The sequence below is a fragment of the Epinephelus moara genome, chromosome 23 (assembly GCF_006386435.1).
Source record: "Epinephelus moara isolate mb chromosome 23, YSFRI_EMoa_1.0, whole genome shotgun sequence".
In the NCBI taxonomy this organism is placed as follows: domain Eukaryota; kingdom Metazoa; phylum Chordata; class Actinopteri; order Perciformes; family Serranidae; genus Epinephelus; species Epinephelus moara.
In genome coordinates, this window is record NC_065528.1 from 4,264,961 (window position 1) to 4,288,952 (window position 23,992).

Below are 23,992 nucleotides of genomic sequence, written 5' to 3' on the forward strand. Positions count from 1 at the left end.
GCCGCGTACCACAGGCCAGCTACTTTGTATCGTGTAAGATACATCTGGTGTTTTAATTTATATGTGACCAGTGAAATAAGAGTCTGTTGACAGTTGCTTTTGTGGCATATGTGTGATGCCGATGAGTTCACAGCTTAATTAGCATATTGCTTCGTCTTCTGCTGTCATATAAGCACACCTGGAGATTTGCAGTGAAGTATTCAGGCTTCTTCTCATCCCTTCATCCTTTCCTGACTACCATTCATTACCATTCAAATGTTATTTGTGGACATATTTGCAGTGCAAAGTTTGTTACTAGGACTCCTAATGTAGGCTAATTTACAGTTAACGTAATTAATGGTTCAGAACATCTGTAAAGCGGAGTGATACATGCAACGTTAAAAGTCCCAGTGCTGTTATACTGTATATCAGCACTCATGGAATGCCTCTTATCCAATCAGATTGCTTGGTTGGGACTAACTGTTGTATAATAAGTCTTAAAGGTATGCATAATTAATGCCATTGCCGCTTTGAGTGACAAAACTGTCCTGGCTAGACTTTCCACTCTTCCAACAATTGCCAACTGTGGTTTGGTCAAAATAAACCCTTAATTCACAGACTTAGATGTGACAGTATGCTGGCTGTACCTTTTGTTTATCTCTCCGACATCTGTTTACAGTCCTGTAACGTTATCCCCACCATTTGCAGTCACCATGTTTCTCACCTCAACTGTCTCTTCCACCAGTAGAGACTGACCTCTGTTGGCGCATGCTGTGCACTACATGTATTACATCTCACTACAGCATCTCCATATCAGTTTAAGAGAAACAGGGCCATTTGTCTTTTTAACATTATTGAAAATTATAATGTTGGGATTTCTAAATACCCTGATAACACCCAAGCCTGTTGTGTGGATCTGAAGAATCCCAGACTTATAAGGGTATCTATACATCTTCATCAGAGAAAAACTAAGAAATATTTTCACAAGAGGATTTTTGCAGCTGGGCATTGATTCCTACGACGAGTTGTTGATCCTCACAAAAGCAGCAAGAAACCACTTGAATGGCAGAAACCTTCTGTGAGAGCCGCGCTTGTCAGCTCTGCACAGCCTAATGTTTCTGTGATAGTAATACAAGTGTGTCAGTGTGTGCAGAGTGGAGGTATATTCATCTGATGTTTCCGTCTTTATTTACTTAACTCCAGAGTGCAGTGGGAATAGTAGTAATGAATTCTGCCTTCATTAAGCTTTGTTGAGTTACATAAGAAAAGCAGACGTGAATATATTGATACGCCATGCCATTCATTCTGTTTCTGACTGTTTATGGAGAACAGAGAGCAGGCAGCAGAAGGAGCAACCCAATTATCCCCCGCTGCAAACATGACAAACAGGAATCAGCAACTTGAAAGAGCTGTCAGTGGATCCAGTAAGGAGCATACAATCAGCATTGGATTTTAAAGGGGGAGGAGTGGGTCCATGATGAGAATAGGTGTAGTCTGAGAGGACATGGAGTGACACGAGTCACTATGTTTCATCACAGCATGAATCACATACAGTCATACAGTTCACGCAGAGCAACAAAATGCTGCTTCATTGCTTTGTTTTCTTATCAGTGATTCGTGGTTGTGTGTATTTATTTCATTAAGTAGTCATTTATGTTCAGCGGATGCTCACACTGTGTCCCAACAATTAGTATTCCTCTGTTCAAGACCCCCCAAATGAAGGCGCCTTGGCCTGAATTGCATGGTCGAGGTTGTATCCGCCCCAGATGTCGCCGCTGCTCGGAATTAATGTGGATTAACGTGACACACACAGAATGCTAATGTTATCTCCATCCCGCCGCTGATGGCCAGACAATTTAATTGCTGTGAAAAAAAGTATAAAAAATGTAATCCATAATTTCATATTTATCATAATAGCCTCTGGCAGTGAGAGGGGGAAAAAAACGGAAACACAGTTTTTCCCGCCCTTTGCCCTCGTTAGAACTCTCTCGGCTGCTCCTGCATCTCCTGATTATGAACAGAGGCTACCTTGGCGCACAACTTCATTAAAATCTATTTAAATCAACTTCAACGGCAAAGTGCTCCTTCTTACAGCATGTACGAACAGAAGTCTCTGGGAACATCATTAGAGAGTAGGGTTGTGTGTGTGTGTGTGTATGTGTGCGTGTGTGGTACTTCCTCTAAGTTTGGATAACAAGCTCCTTCACAAGTGTCAACACCCCCAACCAATTGCGTCCGTGTTACTGTAATGTGCCTGACAGGCTGAACGACTGCTTTGCCTCTGCCTTGATCCAGTTGTTTTGTTCCTGAGTTCAGCGGGCGTGTTCTCACTACAAAGTGGCCCCGGGTGCCCTGAAGGTAGACCCACCGTCTTGGTCCCAGTAAATACGTCACCCACAGGGAGAGGCCCCTTCAAATGACACCACAGAGCTCAGCCTGCTAAACCTCCCATTAATGGGGAAGCAACCCTCTGAACTTTGCTCAACCTCCGCGCTTTCTCTAAACATGTGTGTCTTTGCTGAAAATGATGCTTCAGATGTGTTCTCGCCTTATTTGAGCTCCTTCTTTCCACTGATGCAGAGCAGCAGTGCATTGTCAGGCGGTAATGTGCACTAACTCAAAGTCCAATGCGGTTTGACTGGAGGCTAAATGCTCACTGGGGGGCACTTTGAAATGAATGTGTCAGAGATCTGTGATGCACAAAAAAATGCCACACATATTGAGATAGTTACTTCTGCCATGTCCTGTGTTGGAGTTAACGATGTTCACTCATCAGTGCCTGCTTGTGTACATGCCCTAAAAATGATTGACAGTGACTTGGTGATTTGTAGTGGTTTGGTCAGTGTGTTGTACAAATGTATTGCAATTACAATTTAGTTATTTTTGGTAAATTTAAGGGACAGTTTGGAGTAGGCATTTGCATGAAGTACTTGTCCATACCCTTAAAAAGTCTTAAAATAGGGGCGTCAGTTCATCATTATGTTAGTATCTCTCATATTTTTGTAGTTACAAACAAAACTGGCTATTCGTGTGCCTACGATTAAATCTGAGTTTCCTGTGGTGTTCATGAATCTGGTGTAGGTTTTTAGTATCAAGATTTTTTAGGTGCAAATCTACTATCTACTATCAGATTTACAAATATTTAATTCTTTCATATTTAATTAATTTCATATTTTTCTGAACTGCTACAAACATCTTATCTAATTTCACTTATCGGTCTTTAAATTTCTTTTAGTCAAAATGAGTTGAGCTCCTCTGTGTGAAAATCCAAATTTTTTATGGAGCTTTAACCTTACCTACAATGCTTGAAGTAGAAAAATCTTTAAAAAAAAAACAGTCTTAAATTTGGTAAGAAATTATCTTAAAAAGGTCTTCAGCGGTATCAAATTTAAGTGTCTGAGTTCTGCAGGTACCCTGTTTGAATGTACGCTGTATTTAAAAAAAAGTTTCACCACTTTACCTTACTGTCAGACAGCCCTTTCCGACAGGAAAAGAAGCTGTTATAAGTGTCAATGCTCCCTTTAAACTGTAAACGCTCCCTTTAAAGCTGCCAAACTGCTTTGACAGAAACAGTAATTTTGCTTTGCTTACCACGGGAGTTGATGCCCTTATGCTGCCTCAGTTAGTTAATTTGTCTTTGTTATTGCATGACCTTGGTGAATGTGAACTAACCATTTTAAAAGCCAGTGACAAGTGATAGAGGCAGCGGTAGACCAGCAGCTTCTGTGTTCCGCAAGGTAAAATTATTGTTTTTGTCAAAGGAATCTGGTGGAATTGAAGAGAGTGTAGATAACAGCTTCTGTTACTGATCCGAGAGAGCTGTGTGACAGCATGATAAAGCAGTGAAAATATTCTAAATCCTGGGGCTTCACCAGGCGACAATCAATTTAAGTTTTAATTTAAGATTGTTTTCTTTTTTTCTTTAAAAAATTTAAATATGTCACAGATAACATGAACCCAGTATATTATTCGTAAAGATAAATTGGCCTTTTCATAAGAAAACAACAACAAAACAAATATTTAATTTATAGTATTAATGAAAGGCCAATCTGGAAATCCATCGGTAAAAAAAAAAAAAAAAAAAAACAATTCTTCCTTTACAATGTAGATTGCAGAATCTGTCTTGAGAGATAATGAAAGGCTAACTGTTACCCATGAATCCTTATGGAATCATATGAGCTAGCTAAAGCTAAATCACTGTGTGTTACTTATCCATAACAGCAGTACAATTAAACTGATACTGATTATCTCAACTCTTCATGTATAATGAATTATGAAGTGGATTGTTGCTTTGTTTGGCCTCATATTTTTTCACTACAACATTGCGTGGTTGTAGGGCTCAGATTACCATCGCGTTGGTGGGTTTGTTTTGTACTGGTGGTGGGCATGGTTTGTAGGGGCATGTCATGTAGGCTTTAAACTGAATGTGGCTGCAGCCTTACATGTCTCGTCCAAACTGGGGGCATGCTGACCGCCATCTACTGTAGGTAATACACTGACTATGCATAAGTACCTCGTACGACCCTACTTCAAAAGATCTAAACCATCCCTTTAAACTCCATGGTTTCCTACATGCTGAGTTTCCAGATGCCATTATAGCCAGCCTAAACCTTTCATCTTCCACAGCTTGTTAAGACATGGCTAATTATGGAAGTTTATAATCAAAGTTTGAGCTTTTGAAATTTGCACTCTTTTAAATCCTGATTTTTGATTTGAAATTATAAGTTGTTCAGCCCTAGCATTGTGTTTTTGTGTCTGTGTGTTTTATCTAACCTCTGTTTTTTTGTTTTTTTTAACCAGATCTCTGCTGGTCCATTTGGAGAATGGCTACTTTGGCCGAGGCTTCGAGCAGATGTGTCCACAGCTGCACCACTACAACTCATACGTGGACAACATTTATAATGCTCGCAAAGTGCTCGGGGTAGGAATGCAGTATTTCCACATGCTTATCACACCTATTTGTCAGACCTTACTGTTGCATTGCTTAGCATTTCACACGCTGTTTATCACATTAGCTGTGATTAGATTTTAATAATCCTTGTGAGAAAATTGGCCAATGTATTCCTCAGTCATTGGACTGAATACTCAATGCATCAGTGGTTACTGGACTCTTGGATTCTGACACAATCAAATGCACTGGGTCAGGTCAGTGACTCCAGTGCTGCCATGGCATACTACTGTGTAGCATGGCACAACTAGCAGGCATGCAACTCATCAGGGGTGAAAAAAGTGACAAAGATGCAAACCTCAATCAACTATACTATATGATAGTAAAATGCTGAAATAACTCCCAACATATCTAGTATAACTGCTACAACTGTGCAGTGGTGGAAAGTAATGATGTACCTTTACTCAAGTTTTAAACTTAAATACAATTTGAAAGTACTTGGGAGTACTTCTTCCACCACTACGACCAAATGGCAAATAAGCACTTAAGTTGGATTTATACTCTATTGCAGAGCCTACGCCTTAGCCTACGCACATGGCCTACTCCATTGTGAACATTTATACTTGTGCAGTGGTGTGTCTGTGTCACTCTGCAGTTACACCTCCAAAACACTGGTCGGTGGTGGGGTTTCTGTAAGTGCTGTAAAGTTGAGGTGATTCAACTGAACACACATTAAACCTGGCTTAATAGCGGCAATTTTAACACAAATCGACTTCACTATAACTGGCAGCATTTACAGATAAAAACCACTTGTCTTTTGCCGGACATATTTTCCCCACAAATGCAACATGCTAATGTTATTAGCACAAGCCTATGGCATTTGCTATATAAATTAGCCTAGTGGCTAGCAGAGATTTCCTCTACTTTGATGAAGCCAGGGACAACAGCAACATTTAACAAAGGTAACGTTTAAAAATTTGGCTCCATTACAACTCACAAGGTTCACCGACAAAATAACTGTCTTATACTAATCACGTTTTCCAAACAACTACAATATGTTAATGTTATTAGCAAAAGCCTATGGCATTTTACATTGTATAAATTAACCTAGCTTTCTCTACTCATATGAAGCCAGGATAAATAACACACAAGACTTAAAATGCTATTTTTGTGAAGGCTTTATTGTCCTCACAATTTATTGTTTCTTATCTGTGAAATATAACTAAATTAAAGTAAATTAAGCTTTGTTTCTACTGAGGGAAATGATTTCAGCTTACAAAAATAGACAGGAGGTCTGCGTTGCTGCGACGCGTAGTTGCATTTCTTTGGAGGTGCATGTCAGGCTATGGCATAGGGTGCAGCGTAGGGTCTACACTGACGCAGAGTAGGTACAGCATCAATTTGATCTAGAAATATTAATCCCACTTTAGTCCGTTAGCCCGACGATTACACACAATGAGAATTACCATTAACATGCTAACAGAAATTAGCATCGATTGCATAGTATTATCTTAACAAACAATTAATTTTACTTCACAAGCTTAACGTAAAACATCGAACATTATGAACTCCAAATGACTTTCAGTTTAATAATGTATATTCAAAGATGTGTGGTTTTACTTGCTGTTACATTCTAGAACTACATTTTGACGAACAATGACTGGGTGTAGAGATTTTAGTATTGCTGTCACAGTGATGTTGTCAGGTTTGATAGCATTGTGTTTTTACAGAGACTAAAATCAAAACCTTGGCTCACCGACTGCAGGTGGGAACCAGCACTATAGCAGGAGACACTGCAGAGAGGTAATGGGCGGATGGATTTCTTGTTCGTCAAGAAATAGTTCCAGCCAGTAACGCCCCCTAAACTATTTGCGAGTCAGTCAGTTTTAGAGGCGACAAGGTGTCAAAGAGCTGTATTGTCAAACTTTAAACAAAGCCAGGCTTCCAGTCTTTATGCTAGCTGAGGTAACCATGTCCTGACCCCAGCTCCATACCCAACTACACAGACATGGAATTGATATCAATATTTTTCACCTCAATCTCAAAAAAATAAATAAAATGGGAGTATCTCCCAAATTGTTGAACTATGTCTTGAAATATTTCAAATCTACACTCTCAGAGATTCAACACTTTCAATAAATCACATCTGATACAGTCTGAACAGTGACAATGATCACAGTGGAGAGGTACAGAGGCGTCTTTGTTTGTGGTCTGGTCAGCAGGGAGCAACCGGTAGAGATGTCCTGTTGCTAGCTTTGCATCAAAGCTGCACAAGTATTATTGTCTTAATTAAGAGTAGGAAAGAACGTAGAACATTGACTAATTGCATTGATTGTGGACCAAGTCCTGCAAGTTTGCATTGATCCTCCTGCAGATCGACATCCTTTATAATTGACTGAACAGGGAAGCATGTTGTAGTGACAGGTGTGCTAGTTTACTCAGGTGACCAGTGATCAGTCTTCTAAACAGCAGGAAACCTCTCAGTGCCTTAATGAGACTAACCTATCACACCCACATCAGTCTGATTATGTTTTCAAATCAAATTAAATATCAAACATTATGTCTGCAAAATGTGGTGAAGAGGCATTTTAAAAGATATGAAGGCAATATTAACAGCACCATCATGCAATATCATATGCATGTAATTATGACTGGGTGATAATGCAGTATTCTTGCATATCGACTTTGAATGGAGTCATATAGCGATGATATGATCTTATCGAGTAATTATAAACTAACAAAATGACATCTATAACTTTTTGTTTTACATCCATGAGGAGTTTTGTCTCACGTAATGCAATCTCAGAATCTATCAGCTATTGTCTGGTGACAATAAGCCTCTGGTGGTGAGGGTCAATATTTCAGGGTTTCCGGTGTTGCCAGCACATATCAGGGCCAAGACTTCCTCTTCCTTGTGCTTGCTTTATTTTGGCTGATCTCTATAAAACAAATATCTGCATATGAATGTAGATAAATAAAGAAAAAGCTGATATAAAGCTAACTCCTCATCAGATGATTGCTGATGGGTTCGGAGATTGCATTCAGCCAATGCATTGTGCCTCTTTTGCTCTCTATATGAACTGTTTATCTGCCATTCAAAGTGATTGGTCAATACTGCGCTGACTACAAACGGAAGCGAGAACACTTTGTTAAATCTTGTCCCGTTGCCGACAGATTCTGCGTACGTATAGAGATTGCATATAATGTGTAACAGTAAGCATCAGTTTGATTATTTTATAGTTGATTTTGCATACATTTGGATGCTGTGATAAATAATAATAACAATAATACAATTTTCTTTCTTAAACAAACTTCACTCAAACAGGAGGAAATAGTGTGTTTATGCACTATTTTCAGCTGCGGATTAATCTGCATTTTGTGCTCCTGTGAACAGCAGGATGGAGTATGTGGGATAAACAACAGTGTGTGTGTTCATGGTAATGAAGGAAAATGTCACTTGTTGCAACAGTGTGGCTCATTTATGTAATTTTAATAGTTTTTGGCACAGAGGAGTAAGATATATCAGGCTTTGATACATACACAACACTCATTAGGTGTAGGGATGTCAGTCTCAGTTAATTTTGCTTTTGATAGTCCAACTCCCATTATCTAACTGGTTAATTAAAAAGAAAAAAAAAATCATATAAATCACAAGAGACACTTTCCTTTTAGTCTGGTGCCTCATTAGCGCCATATTTTAAGGACTGTCTAGTTAGAGGTGGTGAAATTTCAATGTTTTGTGACATAAATGTCTTGCATTTTATTTCCTGTCGGCTTTGCTGACAGACAGGCTGCTAACCTTGTTGGAAACATGCCCACTGCCCACCTACAGGTCTCCATTAGTTAGTTAGCCTGTCCACGCTGTGCACCGGCGCGGCGGGGCAGGAACTAGCTTGTGGCGCTGCTCATGCGGCTGCTGGTAAAGCCTTTCTGATGCATGGTGGCAGGATGGCGTTGTTTGACACATGGTGGCCCCTTGGGGGCTGGAATCACCAGAGGCAATTTCCCAAAAAGGGTCATAAACACATGCCAAGATTGTTTAGATATATTTTCTAATGTATTTATGATATTTTTAGGGCTCCATTATATGTAATTTATTTATAGATATTATGCAGTTTATTGGGCCATGTAGTAATTGTTGTTTATGCGCATTCATTCATTCATTCATTTGACTATAGATCCTATAGCTCCTAATTTATAGTCTTTTGCTATTGCTGAGAATCTGTTGGCTTACGCCTCAGCCTGTGTCACCGGCTACTGGTGTACTTCTTGATCGTTATTGACACTCCTATTTGTGAGACGCTAATATTACACACGTCATCCATTTACAGATGTATCTTATTACTTGATTATGTATTCTCAACCGTGACTGTGTTTTTAACCTCACCTACTGTATGTGTATATAATTTGCTATTCACTATTGTTTTGTCACGCTGATGATGGCTCTGAAGCTGAAATGCGTCCATGTCTGTACATTTTTTGCTCATATTAAGTGAGTGAAGTTTATAATGGCTGCTGGTGTCTTATCTGGTTTCTAACCATTTCATCAATCAAATCATCTGACAGCAAATCATTTCTTTCTACTAGAATATAAATACCTCTACTAGACTGAAAAAGCTGTTGTTGATTTTATCATTCTCGTTGGCTACCAAAAGTTACATTTGTGTTTGTAATGTTAATAATATAAAAAATAGATACTTGGCGCAGTGCATTGATACAATATGGGCACGCAAAAATATCCTGATTCTGTGCTGTGTCTCTTTTTTAAATGCTAATAACTGTGATAACTAACAGCTCAAAATTAAGCTGCTTATTCACCCAGGCGCTCCCACCTGACCCAGGTACATAAAGAGCAGCAGCAGCCACTAACTAACCAGTGTATCATCAATACCTTACGAGCTGTGTTTTTCTCTCCTGTCAGTGTCAGAGTTTGACACTCAAACATACATGCAGGCACTTGCACAGTACATCTGTTTTTACTCGTGTGTACTGTACATGATGCCGCGATCTGATCGTCTCGAGTGCTCCTAATTTTGCTGCACTGTTTGCCGTATTGGACATCAGTTGATCTGCTAAACTGTCACTTGCCGTCGGCTCGCTGCTCGCTACTGGGATGCTAATGTAGAGCTGATGGTTATGAGTTGCCCCCATACTTATGAAGGTAATAAAATCATGGTTCAAGTTATCATGGTTATTGTATGTCTTGCTGTCTGTCGGGGCTGCCACTGTGCTAAATGTAGCGCTGTAACATTTGTGTTTCTACTCAAAGTTGGCAACCGTCAGCACTAAATGCAAAGCGTCGACTCTTTCAGGTGTCTGATTTACACCCTCACTTTACTGTGACACTACTTCACCCCCTCAACCTGATAGGAGATTCCTCTCACATTGTCCCCATCATTCTACCCACTCACCACCTGTCTGCTCACCATGTCCAACTCTAGCTGCCACAGCCGTAATGACCAGCTAAACAGCTGTATGTGAGCAGCACAACACACAAACACACCACAGCTGGCATGAAGTCAAGTGGCATGCACTGATGTTTTAAAGCAGTGAAACAGGGTAGAGCTCTCCTCAGGTCTATTTAAATACAGCAGCAATGTTTATTTTGATGATTTACAAAAATGACAAGATAAGGCTTTTTGTCATCCGAATGTTGACATACACACATGCTGACATGATGTGCAAATGCATATTTAATGACATCTACAGCCTCCCTCCCCCCTCCACCTCCTCACACCTCAGCTGGCAATCCATTGACTGACAACAAGCTGATTTTGGGGTCTTGTCAGGCAGAGGATGCATCTAGAAAGTGACATGAGATTCAGTGGTTTTCACTGGTTGTGACATGTCCATCACTGGTCTACAAGCTGCATGCAGATGCTGTTGTACTCAGCCCATTACCATGTTATGTTCCTGTTGATTAGTTGCTAGTCAGAGTGTTATAAAACAAGGTGTAGTACATAAAGAGTACAACTATATAGGACATTTTCTCTGATTTGTTGAACTCGTGGAACAGGAGAAAGACTTTATAAAGCCCTGTTTAGATGTGACTTCTCTAGGATAGGGATGTAGATTTTAATATTGCATGTGCAAATCCGAGATTCTTTTCCCAATCTAATCCTTAAAATACTGAATAGCCCAAGAAGAACCTTGCACCACCTCAAAAAATATAACTTTGCAAAGCACAGAGAAGTGTCTTATAAATGTGCCTGCACGGCTCTGAGAAATATTTCACAATGGTCTGAGTTTTTTTTGTGTTATTTGTGTCTTAGATCCAGCTGAAGAAAAACAAGGCCTTCAGACGTTTTAAGAAACTACAGGAGGCCCGACCAGAGTTCAACAACCAGAAGCTAGAGGACTTACTTCAACTTCCTGTTCAGCGAGTTGATCAGTAAGATTCCTGTTTTCTGTACAAAGGAAAAGGCCAGATTTTAGGAGGGGGGGCACTTACAGGAACCATGGTATTTATGTGATGCGTGCGTGCGCGCGCGTGCGCACGCACGCACACACACACACACACACACACATTTTAATGACAGCAGTCAATATAACAACTGAACAATTATTTGAACTGTACATTGAACTAAACATCAGAACATCTCTTCCTCACCATCTTCACCACCCTGGGAGCGTTTAAAAAACACAGATATAATTTATATACACAGATATAACCACTTTTCAGGTGGTTGACGCGACATATTTTCAGACGCGCGTTCTCTGTCCGCTGGTGGGAGTGTGCTCACCTGTTTCTGCGTGCACGTGTGTGTGTGTGTGTGTGTGTGTGTGTGTGTGTGTGTGCGCGCGCATCGGGATGGAACTCCGCCGTGCGCGATACAGAGAGCAGAGGAGAATTGTAAATGCGCGACCATGCAGAGACAGAAATGACATGCTGTCGTGTAAATACGATAAATAACATAAGACTATTTAGTTTGTTTATTAAAAGGACAAGGTATAGACCTGTTCTATAGGAAAGGTAACCTTAAATGACTTCTGTTGTGATCTGGTGCTAATTGGGGGACACACTGCAGAACTGTTCATAGATTTATATAGAAATGACACTCACTGTTTCTTTGACTAGTGCTCTTATTTAGAGTAGCAGGTCAGATTGTATTTACAAATACACACATGAGCCAGAAAGGCCAGTTTTTATTCTCTTGTATGTTATCTGACAATATGTAGACTAAAGCTGAGGGAAATTCTTTTTGATTCCATGTTGCCCCAACAGCAATTTGCTCAATTTTGATTGAAGTTCAGTAAAATTCACATGTATTTAATCTTATTGTTCACACCTAGCAAAAAAGGCGGTATACCTGTATTATGATGGATTATGTGGGAAATACTCTGCTACTCTTGTGTTTGTTTTTTTAACAGAGGCTGTTCTCATTTACTAATTAATTGCCTTCTACTTTGCCTTTTTTTGTTTGCTGTTAGTGTGTCATTAGTGAAACTAAACACTTCCTGCACAGATGTTTCATGCTTTCATACTAAAAGCTTTACAGCCACTCAAAGGGCACAGCCCCTCCCTTTAGGATTTTAATGTGCTGGTTATGCGCATTATTCTCAATTTATCAAGACCACAAGTAAATACGGAGGGCGTGTCGACTTTGCATCAACAGCAAACAGGGACACATCTAAACGTTCTAAACTTGAGCGCAAGTGAGGTGAATCAAGGCCTCAGCCACTATTTGGAAATTCATTGTAAACCTGAACATTGACAGCTACCTGTTTCTCTCCAGCACCTTAAAAAGATAATATTTTGTAACAAGAACATGGAAAGGAGGCAAGTAGGGACAAATGATATCCTGCCTTAGATTATGTGATATATCAATTTAACCCCACCTTTATTGGTGTTTTTTGAGCAACCAGGCATTGTAGACACTTCGTTGTTCTCCTTGTCCCTGTTATTTTCTCCATCTATGTATACGCAGCTCAGAGAACCTCAAAGGCATTCCCCAAAACACAGGGAAGAAACAGAACATCTTACAGTATAAGACGTTATCAGCTAACATTTAACTACCATACAGGGCTCCACCATAGACTGTATATAAAGATGGATGATGCATGTCCACTTACCCTCTCTGTTTAAAAATGAAGCCAAAATATCTTGCATATGGCCGCTGCCATCTTTCCCTGTTGACGTCATATGGAGCCAGAGTGTGCACTGGCGATCTCTGTGGTGTTAAGTTCCTGCCCATACACCCGTCTGACCTATCACCAGCAGCTCCCTTGATCACAGAGCACACCAACTGGCTCAGACCCCATCAGAAAATAAACACTTGAACAAACTTCAGCATGATAAGAACTACCTAAAATGACAGACCCCATCTTTGGGAAAAATTTATTTGAAATGTACTTTGAGTTTTTAGGTTGGCCCATGTCACATCCACAAACATCGAGGGGCGAGGTGTATGACCTATATTGCAGCCAGCCACCAGGGGGCAATAGAGAAGTTTTGGCTTCACTTTTGGGGAGCTGTTATGTTGTTTATCTTTTTTACACAGTCTATGGGCTCCACAGTGTGACCATTTTGGTCTCACATGCAACAAAAAATTTGTTAAGTATGACTAATCATTTTCATTGTTTGCATTGGTGTGCCTGACGTTGATTCACACAATTCAGAACCAAAGTTCACAAGTGCAAGTTCTGCTCAGAAACTTTTAGCCAGAAACCTACAGCATGGACATCATATGCTGAGATTAGCACAAGATAATTGGTACGTGAGTCGATCACAATATGGTGAGCTCAAATGACAAGATGGAGCACGAAGATCCTCCTGCAGGTTGCCAATCGCTACATCAGCAATGGAGTTGCTCCATTGTTGTCAGGAACGTGAGTGAAACACATTAGACATGCTAACGTGCATTTGATGTACAGATGGTATAAAAAAGATGGACAGCTCCCCGTAAGTGAAGCCAAAACATCTTGTTCGCCCTCTGGTGGCTGGCTGCAGTATAGGTCATAAACCCCGCCCCTCCATGTTAGTGGATGGGTTATGAGCTAAACTAAAAACTTGAGGTAAACCTGAAATCATTTTTTTCTAAAGATGGTTTCTGTTATTTTAGGTAGTTCTTATCACTTATTTGTTCAAGTGTTTGTATTTTGATACTATTAAAAGGGGATTTGATGTCATGATTACCAGCTATGTGTTCCAATCGCTGTGCTCGCAATCAATGGTGCTGCTAATGGTTGGGTCAGACCAGTGTTTGGGCTGGAACTCGACACCACGGAGATCGCTACTGCACAGACTCTGGCTCCAAATGACGTCACCAGTGCAGGATGGTAGTGGCTGTATCTGGGATGTTTTGGCTTTGTTTTTGCACAGTAGGGCTAAGTGGAGATGCTTTGTCTATCTGTATGTACAATCTCTGATTCACTGGCATCACCCAGATGTGCTGGAGCCCAACTTATCCTCGCAGTTTTCAAGCAGCCTTGAGACGCAAAAGCAGAACAGAGATTAAAAAAAAATAATAATAATAATACTAAAGCAGTTTGCATTTACACTGGCATATAGCCAAGGTGGAACTCAATTTAACACTCCTCCTTATGCACATTTTTTATTATTCTATTTATTTGGTATTTTAGTTTAATTTAATGAAATGCTTTTCAGTTTTATAGCCTGCAGTGACTTGGAGTGTTTGTTCAGTGTTTATATAGTGTAATACAGACATTTTTAAATGTTTCTTTTTTTTTAATGAAAATAGTTTACCAAAGATGCCAGTGGGCAAAATACTCTCAGTCCCCAGCATGAGGACTTTCTGTTTTTGACACTCGCACTTCTGCCTGTTCAAAGTAATAAAGAATAAACGGATCTAGATTGTTTTTTCCCACTGTACCAAACCTGTGTACCCTTAAGAAATTACCACCAAAAGACGTGGAGAAACATTTTGGATGCACCTAAATTATGTACTGGTGCACCTAAATGAAAAAGTTAGGATCACCAGTACAGGTAATGTAAATAGTTAATCTTGAGCACTGCCAGAAAATCTTTCCAGCACATCTTCAGTTCTCTGTTTGTAATTGATAATGAAGTTATATAAAATGTTGTTTTTTACGACAAACACCAAATTGTTTGAGGTTTTATGGTGGTGCTGTTCCACCATGGAGAGCACTGCTGGAGAAGGGTCATAGATTTCATGCTTGACTTCTGTTTTTCTGTTTAGTTGTTTTCCTTTCCCCAGTCACCCGCCGCATTGCACAACGTATAGTCTCTGTGACAGATGTAATTATTATTATTTGATGTAGCACCCATGTAAGTACTCAGACTGTCCAGAAACTGTCAAATCTCTTTTGTTGAGCACAAGTTTTTGTTGGCTGTAATTTCATGCGGTCTTGATCTCGCTTGTTAATTAGTGGAACAAGAGGAGAAATGGGCTGAAACGTGCTTTTCAATGCAGCAGATATCTGACAGTGGTTTATCAAGCTGCTTGGTTGTATCTTAATTAGGCCCTTCTCATGTTCTCATCTCTCCAGATGTACAGCCAAGCACCTCTAAGTGTTACATCCATCCATCATGGTAGAGAGAAGTTGTCACTGAGATGAGCTGAACCTTCACCTTAACATCTGAGACACTTTACTGTATATCTCATTTATGTTCACTTTCTTCTCCACAACAAAAGATTGACTTTATTTTCTCACTGTTCACATGCATCTAGGATAATAGGCATTTTTTGGAACTTTTACATAGTTCTAAGAAGCTCCCTTTTTCTTGTGTCTGCACCACAAGAATAGGAACAATCATAGTTTTTAGAGCACCATTTTGAGGGACTTTTTTAACTCCTATTTAGGAGTAGGTACAATCCCACAAGAGGAACCATGAGTGACATAAATGCGATTGGTGAAACACAGCCAATGGATCACTGGCAACTGCCAATTTAAAAACCCAGTTTTGGTTGACAACTCATCCCACAAAGAAAAAAAAATTGCTCCTAACAGGAAAAAAAACCCTGGGCTTATGGACCAACAGTAAAGTCCAGGCTTCACTGAGCATATACGCAATGATAGAAATACAACATGATTTTGACTCGTAAAAGCCAAAGTGACATTGCCATACAAGCCACTTTACAGTACATCACTTCAGCATTCTATTAGTGGTGCTAATGCAAACAGAAAAAAAAGCCCTTGAGGGTGTGAAGTTCTTGGGGGAGCTCCCCAGTTGGTGGTTCTTTCCAGGGAGCCTCCAGAACTGGTTGCTCCGAAAACACCCAATGTGGATCTCTGGAATCCATCTTTCCATGTCCTTTTATAGGGACCTTTTCTCTCCAGATACATCAACACAGCATGTTGCCAATGTTGAATACCAATCCAATACCGATACTGTCTTTTTTACTCATTCAAAATCTGTATACTTTGTTGTGCAGACCTCATAGGAATTACTTTTTCATATTTTTAGGTTAATTAAGACTGAAGGGTGTTATTTTTTTTATTTTCTGAACTCCACAGTTCATTTATGGGTCATTCGCTCATAAAGCTGTAGGGATTAAAGGGTTGTTACTAAAAGTAGGGGTGCATCTTTAGCAGATGACACATTGAAGGCAGGCAGACAGGACTTAAAATTGTTTGGACTGTGTAAAACTGATATGATCAAAGAATGCCTGGATCAGACCCAGTCCCCTTCCTGTGTCTAGACTCGGGTCATCACTACACATGTGCCGATCCAGGAAGCAAATGTGATAAAAATGCAGCTTTTCTGGAGCACTGTTAGACATTAATGCTAGGAAATAGCACGGTGGTATATTCTGATATGTCAAAATGCTGATGTATACAAATGATTTGACACCGGTGTGTGTTGTCACTAGTGCCACGTTTGTGTAATTTTGCTTAGAACATAATTACAAGTAGCCAAGTGGTGAAAAAAAACAGTCAACTAATATAATTTAGAGTTGGAGAAATCAGGAATTTATGAGAACTACAATATCTTGTTGGCAAAAATAATTACTGCCGCTGTCAGCACACCAGTGACAAAGTGTCTGCAAAGCCTTTTGTATGACCTTGCAAAGAAAAACAGTTGTAGCACCCTCCATTCTACACACTAATATATAAATAGGTTAAAGATGTTAGATTGGATAAGTTCTTCTACATAGGCAATACAATAGAGCAAAGTACACTCTGAAAAAGCATAGACTGTATATAATAATGGCTGTAGCCACCATGACATCCCCCATTAATTAGTGGACTCTTGTTTTGAAGCCTCGAGTTTGGCATTTTGGTTTTCACCATCTTGGATTTTGGAGCCAGAAATGACCATATTTGGATGAGAGGGTGGAGATAACCCTAATGTTTGCTGCTAGCTTGGTTAGCACAATGCATTTACAGCTACAGTTAACTGTGATAATGTAGAAAGATAACTAACTACTACTAAAGTAGATGATAACTTGTTTGCAATCACGTGACTATTTTGACATGCAAAATTCAAATGGAGGGCAGGAAGTGAAGGAAATGGATATACTGTGTGATTAATCTGTTGGCAGAAGGTATTGTCAGAAAATTGAAACTCATGTTGGATGATCCATACAAAATGAAGAAGAATGATTTTTCCCTTAACTTGACTGATATGCCCGTACAAGTCTTGAAGTTGCCTTTTTTTCCAATTTGATCGATTGGAACACGAGTAAACAGCACAAATCATAGGCATTTGTGCAGTGTTAGTAGTCTTTGCCTCCAGTTACCTGCCTTCCATCTGAACATCGCACTGATGTATGAAGTCACATGCAATGAAGCCATTCTCCCAAGTCATTCTAATGAGAGGTTTTGCAGTTTTTCCCATTCTTGGCGTTGCATGAATGCAGCATGACTTTCATGAGAACATGCTGTGTTAATCCTTAGGTCACTGGAAATGTCTTGAAAATATTTCTGTGCAAAAGTGGGAGGCCAGTTTACTTTTGATGTAACCGGAAGGGGAAATAAGAGTCCCCTCCTCTCAAATGTGGAAGCTGACCACTGTTGTATGTGACTCTGACATATAATCAGTCGGCCTCATTCTCTCCAGCTCAGCCCTCTCTCACTCCGCCTTTTTCTCTGTGCTCCCCATCATCATCATTGATTCGTCTGTCGTTCTCAGTGAAACTCAGGAGACTCGAGGGATGTGTCTAATTGTATGATGATTTTAAGTAGCACGGCTAGATAATCATCTACGGCTGGCGCCTTACCTTGCTCCTGCTCCGTGGCTGGGAATAGCAGGAAATTGTTGTCACTTATCACCATTCAAGGATGATGGATGGCGAGTAGGGCCCGGAGTGTGGATACTTATGTTGCTGCTGGGGGAGGAATAAAATCATTGCCTTTATTAAGTGGCATTCACTAGAGCCGGCTGGAGCAGTCATCGGCGTCCTCCCCACTGAGATCACCATTATGACAGTGATGGGGTCTCGAGTTGATTGTGGCAGTGAATAGCAGCCCTCTCCGCCTGTATTGGCCGTGTTTGTGTCGATAATAGAGATGCAGCTCTCATAGAGATGGCAGCACTTGGAGGCCTTGGGATAAATTTGCTCTAAGCTGAGCACCATTTAGTATAACAAGGGAATGGCCCAGTGGTCTGCTCACTGTAGAGAGTGAGCATGCTCTATTTAAAGGCCGTACAACTCCAGAGGTCTCAGGGTCAGTGTCATACTTGCTAAGCATTGAGAAGTGTGTAGCTGTGTGCTGCACTGGCCACGCTTGATTTTGTCTTTCAATTGTCAAGGTGGGATTTCAAATTGACTGCTTTATGTGCTCAGGTAGTTCCATCATCTCCAACAGCTGAAAACAGTAAGGTTCTCCAACACAAGGTCAGAGCATTGATTAATTTCTTTTGAAAGAATTCTGAAAGCTGGAGCCTTTCTTAAGTGGCTCCTCTCGGTGGTCTGCAGGTAACGAGTTGTATTTCCATTACTAATTTCTGTTTCATTGTCTGTCAATTGACCCTGTAGTTCATTGCCAAGTTTGAAGTGCTTCAATTATAGTGTAAGACAGTGTTTTGATTGCATTTTGTTTTGATTCCATTGACCCTGAATGCAGAGAACACATTTCGAAGCTGAAGAGAAAAGTTCAAGATTTTGATGATTGAATATGAGCTCTTCATTATCATCTGGCCCAGACAAACTTGAACGGTTAATATTTCTAGGGCTGTACCTGAATTAGTATTGTTCAAGTTGCTAGAATAGGCTGATAATTAAAAAAGAAAAAAAGCATTTTACAGATTGTCTAAATTACTGCATCCTATACGTCAACATGATGTCTCATGTTTTAGCCTCAGACACACCAAACCAACATCAAAGAGGTACTGGTGACAAAGGCCGACTGATGCATCGCCTCACATTGCCTGTATATCCCAAAAAGTTGCACCTGAATACACAGCAAAGACTACAGCCAATGGCCAACTAGCTTGTATGCTCTGCACCTGTGTGAGAGGAAAAAACTTTCCATACCAGCAGGTGGTTATAGTACATATTCATCATTCAAAAACAAGGGCAACAGGTGCTCACCGACAGCCAGACACTGACCAACAGCCGACTTGTCAGTTTGGTGTGTCAGGGCCTAATGATGTCTGTGTACCTTTGATCATCATCTGTAATATGAAACATTGGATTTGCATACAAAAGACTACATGTGCACACCATGGATACCAAATGGTACCCCATTCGTTGTTATGTTTACTGGGACATGAGTCCATACAGTGTTATTTAACTATTAATGTCAATATCAAACTAAGTCAGTACTACCGATTCACGTCAAATCCATTGCAGTGTTAATTTTGACAGCTAGTTTAGATTTGATCTTAATCTTGAGAAAAAAATGCCTATAAGTTTTAGTCATTTTTATCCTTCATAGTTTTAGTCTAGTTGTAGTCCATGAAAATTCAAAACATTTTAGTGGATGAAAACCCATGACATTTTAGTCAACTTTTAGTCGTTGTGTTTTCTATTTTTATCTTCTCCTGTGCTGCCAGCTGGTGGCTGCTTGCTCTGCTTCCAGCAGCTAATGAGCAGAGCTGCTAACAGTCAGCGCTACAGCTAACAAACTCCACAAATTCATTCCGCAGCTCCTCCATCCACAGTCAGACACACATGGCTAATTATTTACTGCTGAATTACAGCTCATCGTTGTCTTGTTTTCATCATGGAAAAAAAGGTTGTTGATGAAAAATTGTTGTCATATTTATCGTCAGTGAAATTAACACTGATCCATTGGTTGGCCAGTCTGCTGGCTGCCACATTGGCCATTCCATTGGCTGCTCCAGTTGCTTTCCACTATTGCTGCAGCGGCGGCACAGTGGTGCAGTGATTAGCATTGTCGCTTCACAGCAAGAGGGTTCCTGGGTCAAACCCAGGGTGGGGGAGCCCTTCTGCACGGAGTTTGCATGTTCTCTCTGTGTCAGTGTGGGTTTTCTGTGGGTACTCGGCTTCCTCCCACAATCCAAGGACATGCAGGCTGGGTTAATTGGTGACTCTAAATTGGCTGTAGGTGTGATTGCTAGTGTAAATGGTTATCTGTCTCTATATGTGAGCCCTGTGAGAGTCTGGCATCCTGTCCAGGGTGTACCTTGCCTCTTGCCCAGTGTCAGCGGGGGTAGGCACCAGCCCCCCCGTGACCCATAATAGGATAAGTGGTTACAGAAAATGAATGAATGTATTGCTGCCGCGCTGATCTGCTGTGATAGTTTCAATGTCTGGTCTATAATCTTTTCTATATTATTTTAGTAATAGCCTAGTATCACTGCTAGATGAGCAGACACACAAGCAGACAGATTGTCAGAGACACGAGATTGACACTATGTGTGATACGAAAAGAGCAGAGGGGGAGAATTACTTTATAGTCTTCATCATCACCTTTGCAGCTTGTTCAAAAATGACATTTTTACCATAACAGGTACCGTGGGGTACCTGTACCAGTTTTTGTTCAAATACGAATGGTACCAAATCCTACTTAATATGCTTTGCTCAGTATGGGCCTTATAAGGTGGTAGTACCGCAATATGTTAATATATATGGTCTATTCTTATGTAACACAACACAAAAGCTACATGTCTAGCATCCAAAGAACTCTCAATTAAGTCTTTCAGACCCAGGATATTTTCCCCATACTAAAGTGAGGTATTGCTTATAACAGATCTGACACAGCTTCCCTATTCTAAAGCTGCCTCCTCTTCATACCTAGTAAATTCATTATTGCTCACAATTACTGCTACTCACAGACCCTATTCTTCAGTGATAAGGCAATATATTTTTAATAGATATGTTTAAAAATCTCTGAAGTGGTTCATTAATAAAGGAGATATTTCTACTTGTCCTGACTTTGTTCTTGTTCCCTTGAATAGGAATAAAACCTGTGCATCTCAGTAGAACTCCATTCTTTTCAAGGTGTGACCCATCACCTAAGAATAGGGTCTAGTAAATGCAATAGGCATGGGCTGTGATGGATTTGTAAAGTGTGAAGTGGAGGCAACTTTAGAATAGGATATCAGGATAGTGTGACGTGTGTGGTTGTGCTGCTGCCGTGGTCCTGCCAGATGCTTCCTGCTGCTGCTGTTATCATTAGTCGTACATCTACTGTTACTATACACATATTTGTCATATATGTATATTATCAAATATTAATATATACTGTCAACATATTGCACCACAATAGTCAGAATTATAACAATAATATTATTACTATCATTAATGTTGTTGTAAGCTACTGTCATTACCGTCTGTCCTGCACCTCTCTCTGTCTCTGTCTGTCTCTCTGTCTCTCTTTCTGTCTCACTGTGTCAGTGTCATACTGTCATACTGTTATTATTATGCTGATCTGTTCTGTACGTCATCCATTGCACGTTTGTCCATCCTGGAAGAGGGATCCCTCCTCAGTTGCTCTTCCTGAGGTTTCTACTGTTTTTTTCCCCGTTAAAGGGTTTTTTTGGGGAGTTTTTCCTTATCCGCTGTGAGGTTCATAAGGACAGAGGGATGCCGTATGCTGTAAAGCCCTGTGAGGCAAATTGTGATTTGTGATATTGGGCTTTATAAATAAAATTGAAATTGAAATTGAACCTGTTTGGGTTAACAAGTGTCAAACTACTGGTGAATTAGTTATGAACAAGACTTCACTTTAGAATGGGGAACATATTCTGAGTTAGAAAGACTTCAAGAAGTACTTGATGGCTGGAAAGATGGCCTTTTCATAAACTGGGCTGTCTCTGCATTAGAAAGTTGCACATACTTTTAAAATTGGTGCTGCATGACCAGAGAAAACAGAAAAAGGGCTGTTTGCTTTTGCTCAAGTGGTGGAAAACCTGCAAGTACCAGAATGCGCAGTGTGGCAACAAACCAACGAAAGTGGGTCTCAGTGGTGGGTCACGTATGGTGCTTCTCAAAGTCAAGGAAGGATCATTAAACGGCTGAGTTTCAAGGAGGTTACATTATCGAGTCCTGCCAAAGGACTGCTCCAATGCCAGGGATCCTTCGTATTCTACTGAGGACCACGTCCTTCCTTTAGAGAATTTTCAAGGATGAATGCGTGTATCTTTAGTGGGCATGAAGTACCCACAATTTTTTGTGCACAATTTGCCACTTGGGGCCACTTCAGTGACGCACACCCAGACACTCGCTAGCTTGGTCCAATGGGACTCTTGCCTAGCCTCTGTAGGACCTGGCTTGGAAGGACCCATCCTACCAAGGAAGCATCCTTGACATTGAGAAGCACTGGTAATGCAAGCTTGTCCTTTTTCCATGACCCGCTTTACCTCCTGAGCACTTGTACTTATGTGTTCTTTTTTTGTTTTGTTTTTTTACATATGTCTAGACCATATTTATTAAGTGTTTTTGAGGGAGAATGACTTCTTGTGGTACTACCACCCTAAAAGGCCCATACTGATCAAAGCATATTAAGACTGTAATTCATGTACCACAACTTCCTTACTTCCTATCAATAATAATAATACTAATCAGTAATTAAGAGGTTATTGAGGGAAAACTCTTAGTTAATGGCCTGGTTGTAAATTAAAGTCATGCAGAATAAGGCATCATTGAGTGCTTTGCAATTACAAAGAGAAAACTTGCGTAAAATGGGCAGTAGAGCCCTTTCCCATTGCCAGAAGGCCAGCATACATGACTGTGCATTAGATTAGTATGCCTTTCTGTGTTTTAATTTTTGGGGGGGGGGGGGGTGTTTTATGTTGGCACTGGAAAATTGTGTAGAAAGTAGTGGTGGCATTTACTTCATTTTTATTTCTTTTACTTTCTTATTACATCTATTACTTATTCAGTCTGTCTTTCAAACTGGTGGCAACTAATTTGGAGCAATATTCGAGCGCTGCTTGGATGGAGACATGCAGTTTTTGTGGTGGTGCATCATTGCATCGCACTGCAAAAGAGGTGAACATTAGCGTGTCCACCCAGGTGTCATTTTTCCATCACTGCCAAATGGAGCTGGAGCTGAGAAATACCTGTGACTACTGCAGAGTTATTGGTCTGGGAATTGATGCTAATGCCCACTTATGACAAAAGTTCGATGTCAGTGGGGGGGTTTTGTCCAGTGGAAAAGAGGCTTTAGTGTCCCTGGGCAAGACACCAGCGGCTTGAATGGCAGCTCACTGCCATCAGTGTGTGAGGGTGTGGGGGATTTGGTGAATGAGAAGTAAATTGTAAAGCGCTTTGTCCTACTGAGATTGCAAATCACTTTACAAGGGCAGTCCATTTACCATTATCACACTGCTCTGCTCCCCTTTTCAGTAATCCTTCTCTATTTCAAAAACACTAACCTGTTACCTGATTTTTTTGGTCAAGACTGGGTTTGTGAAAGTTTATAACCTGCCCACGTATCCATGTGCTTCTCTGTTAACAATTACGGAGTGGATATACCAGTCAGATGCTTTGCCCGATGGTAGACATGGGCAATTTCCGGTTCTGGTTTAGTTTTATACAAATTGGCTGAACCTGCATATGTCATTATAACCAACCTGATCTCCCAAGAAATGGATCAATGGAGGCACAAGTGTCTGACAGTCCATGCGCAATTTACTGCAGAGCCAAGGCAGGTGTCGGCAACATAGAAAGAGCCCAAATTTCAGTAGGGGTGGGAGGGGAAAAAGCAGCACTCATTGTGTTTGTTTACTAGAAAGTTCAAGTGTTTTTTAGGGGTGACAAGAGGAGACATGGCAGAGTTTGTCTCTCA

General features: G+C 40.4%; 1 protein-coding gene across 3 annotated transcripts in view; it reads left to right on the forward strand.

Moving 5' to 3' along the window:
- arhgef39 (Rho guanine nucleotide exchange factor (GEF) 39) overlaps nt 1-23,992 on the forward strand; it is a 95,961-nt gene that overhangs the window by 16,400 nt on the left and 55,569 nt on the right. For all 3 annotated transcript variants that reach the window (XM_050036709.1, XM_050036710.1, XM_050036711.1), the window contains exons 4-5: nt 4,780-4,900; nt 11,140-11,258. In XM_050036709.1, the coding sequence (XP_049892666.1) occupies nt 4,780-4,900; nt 11,140-11,258 (240 nt within the window). The remainder of the gene's footprint in view (nt 1-4,779; nt 4,901-11,139; nt 11,259-23,992) is intronic.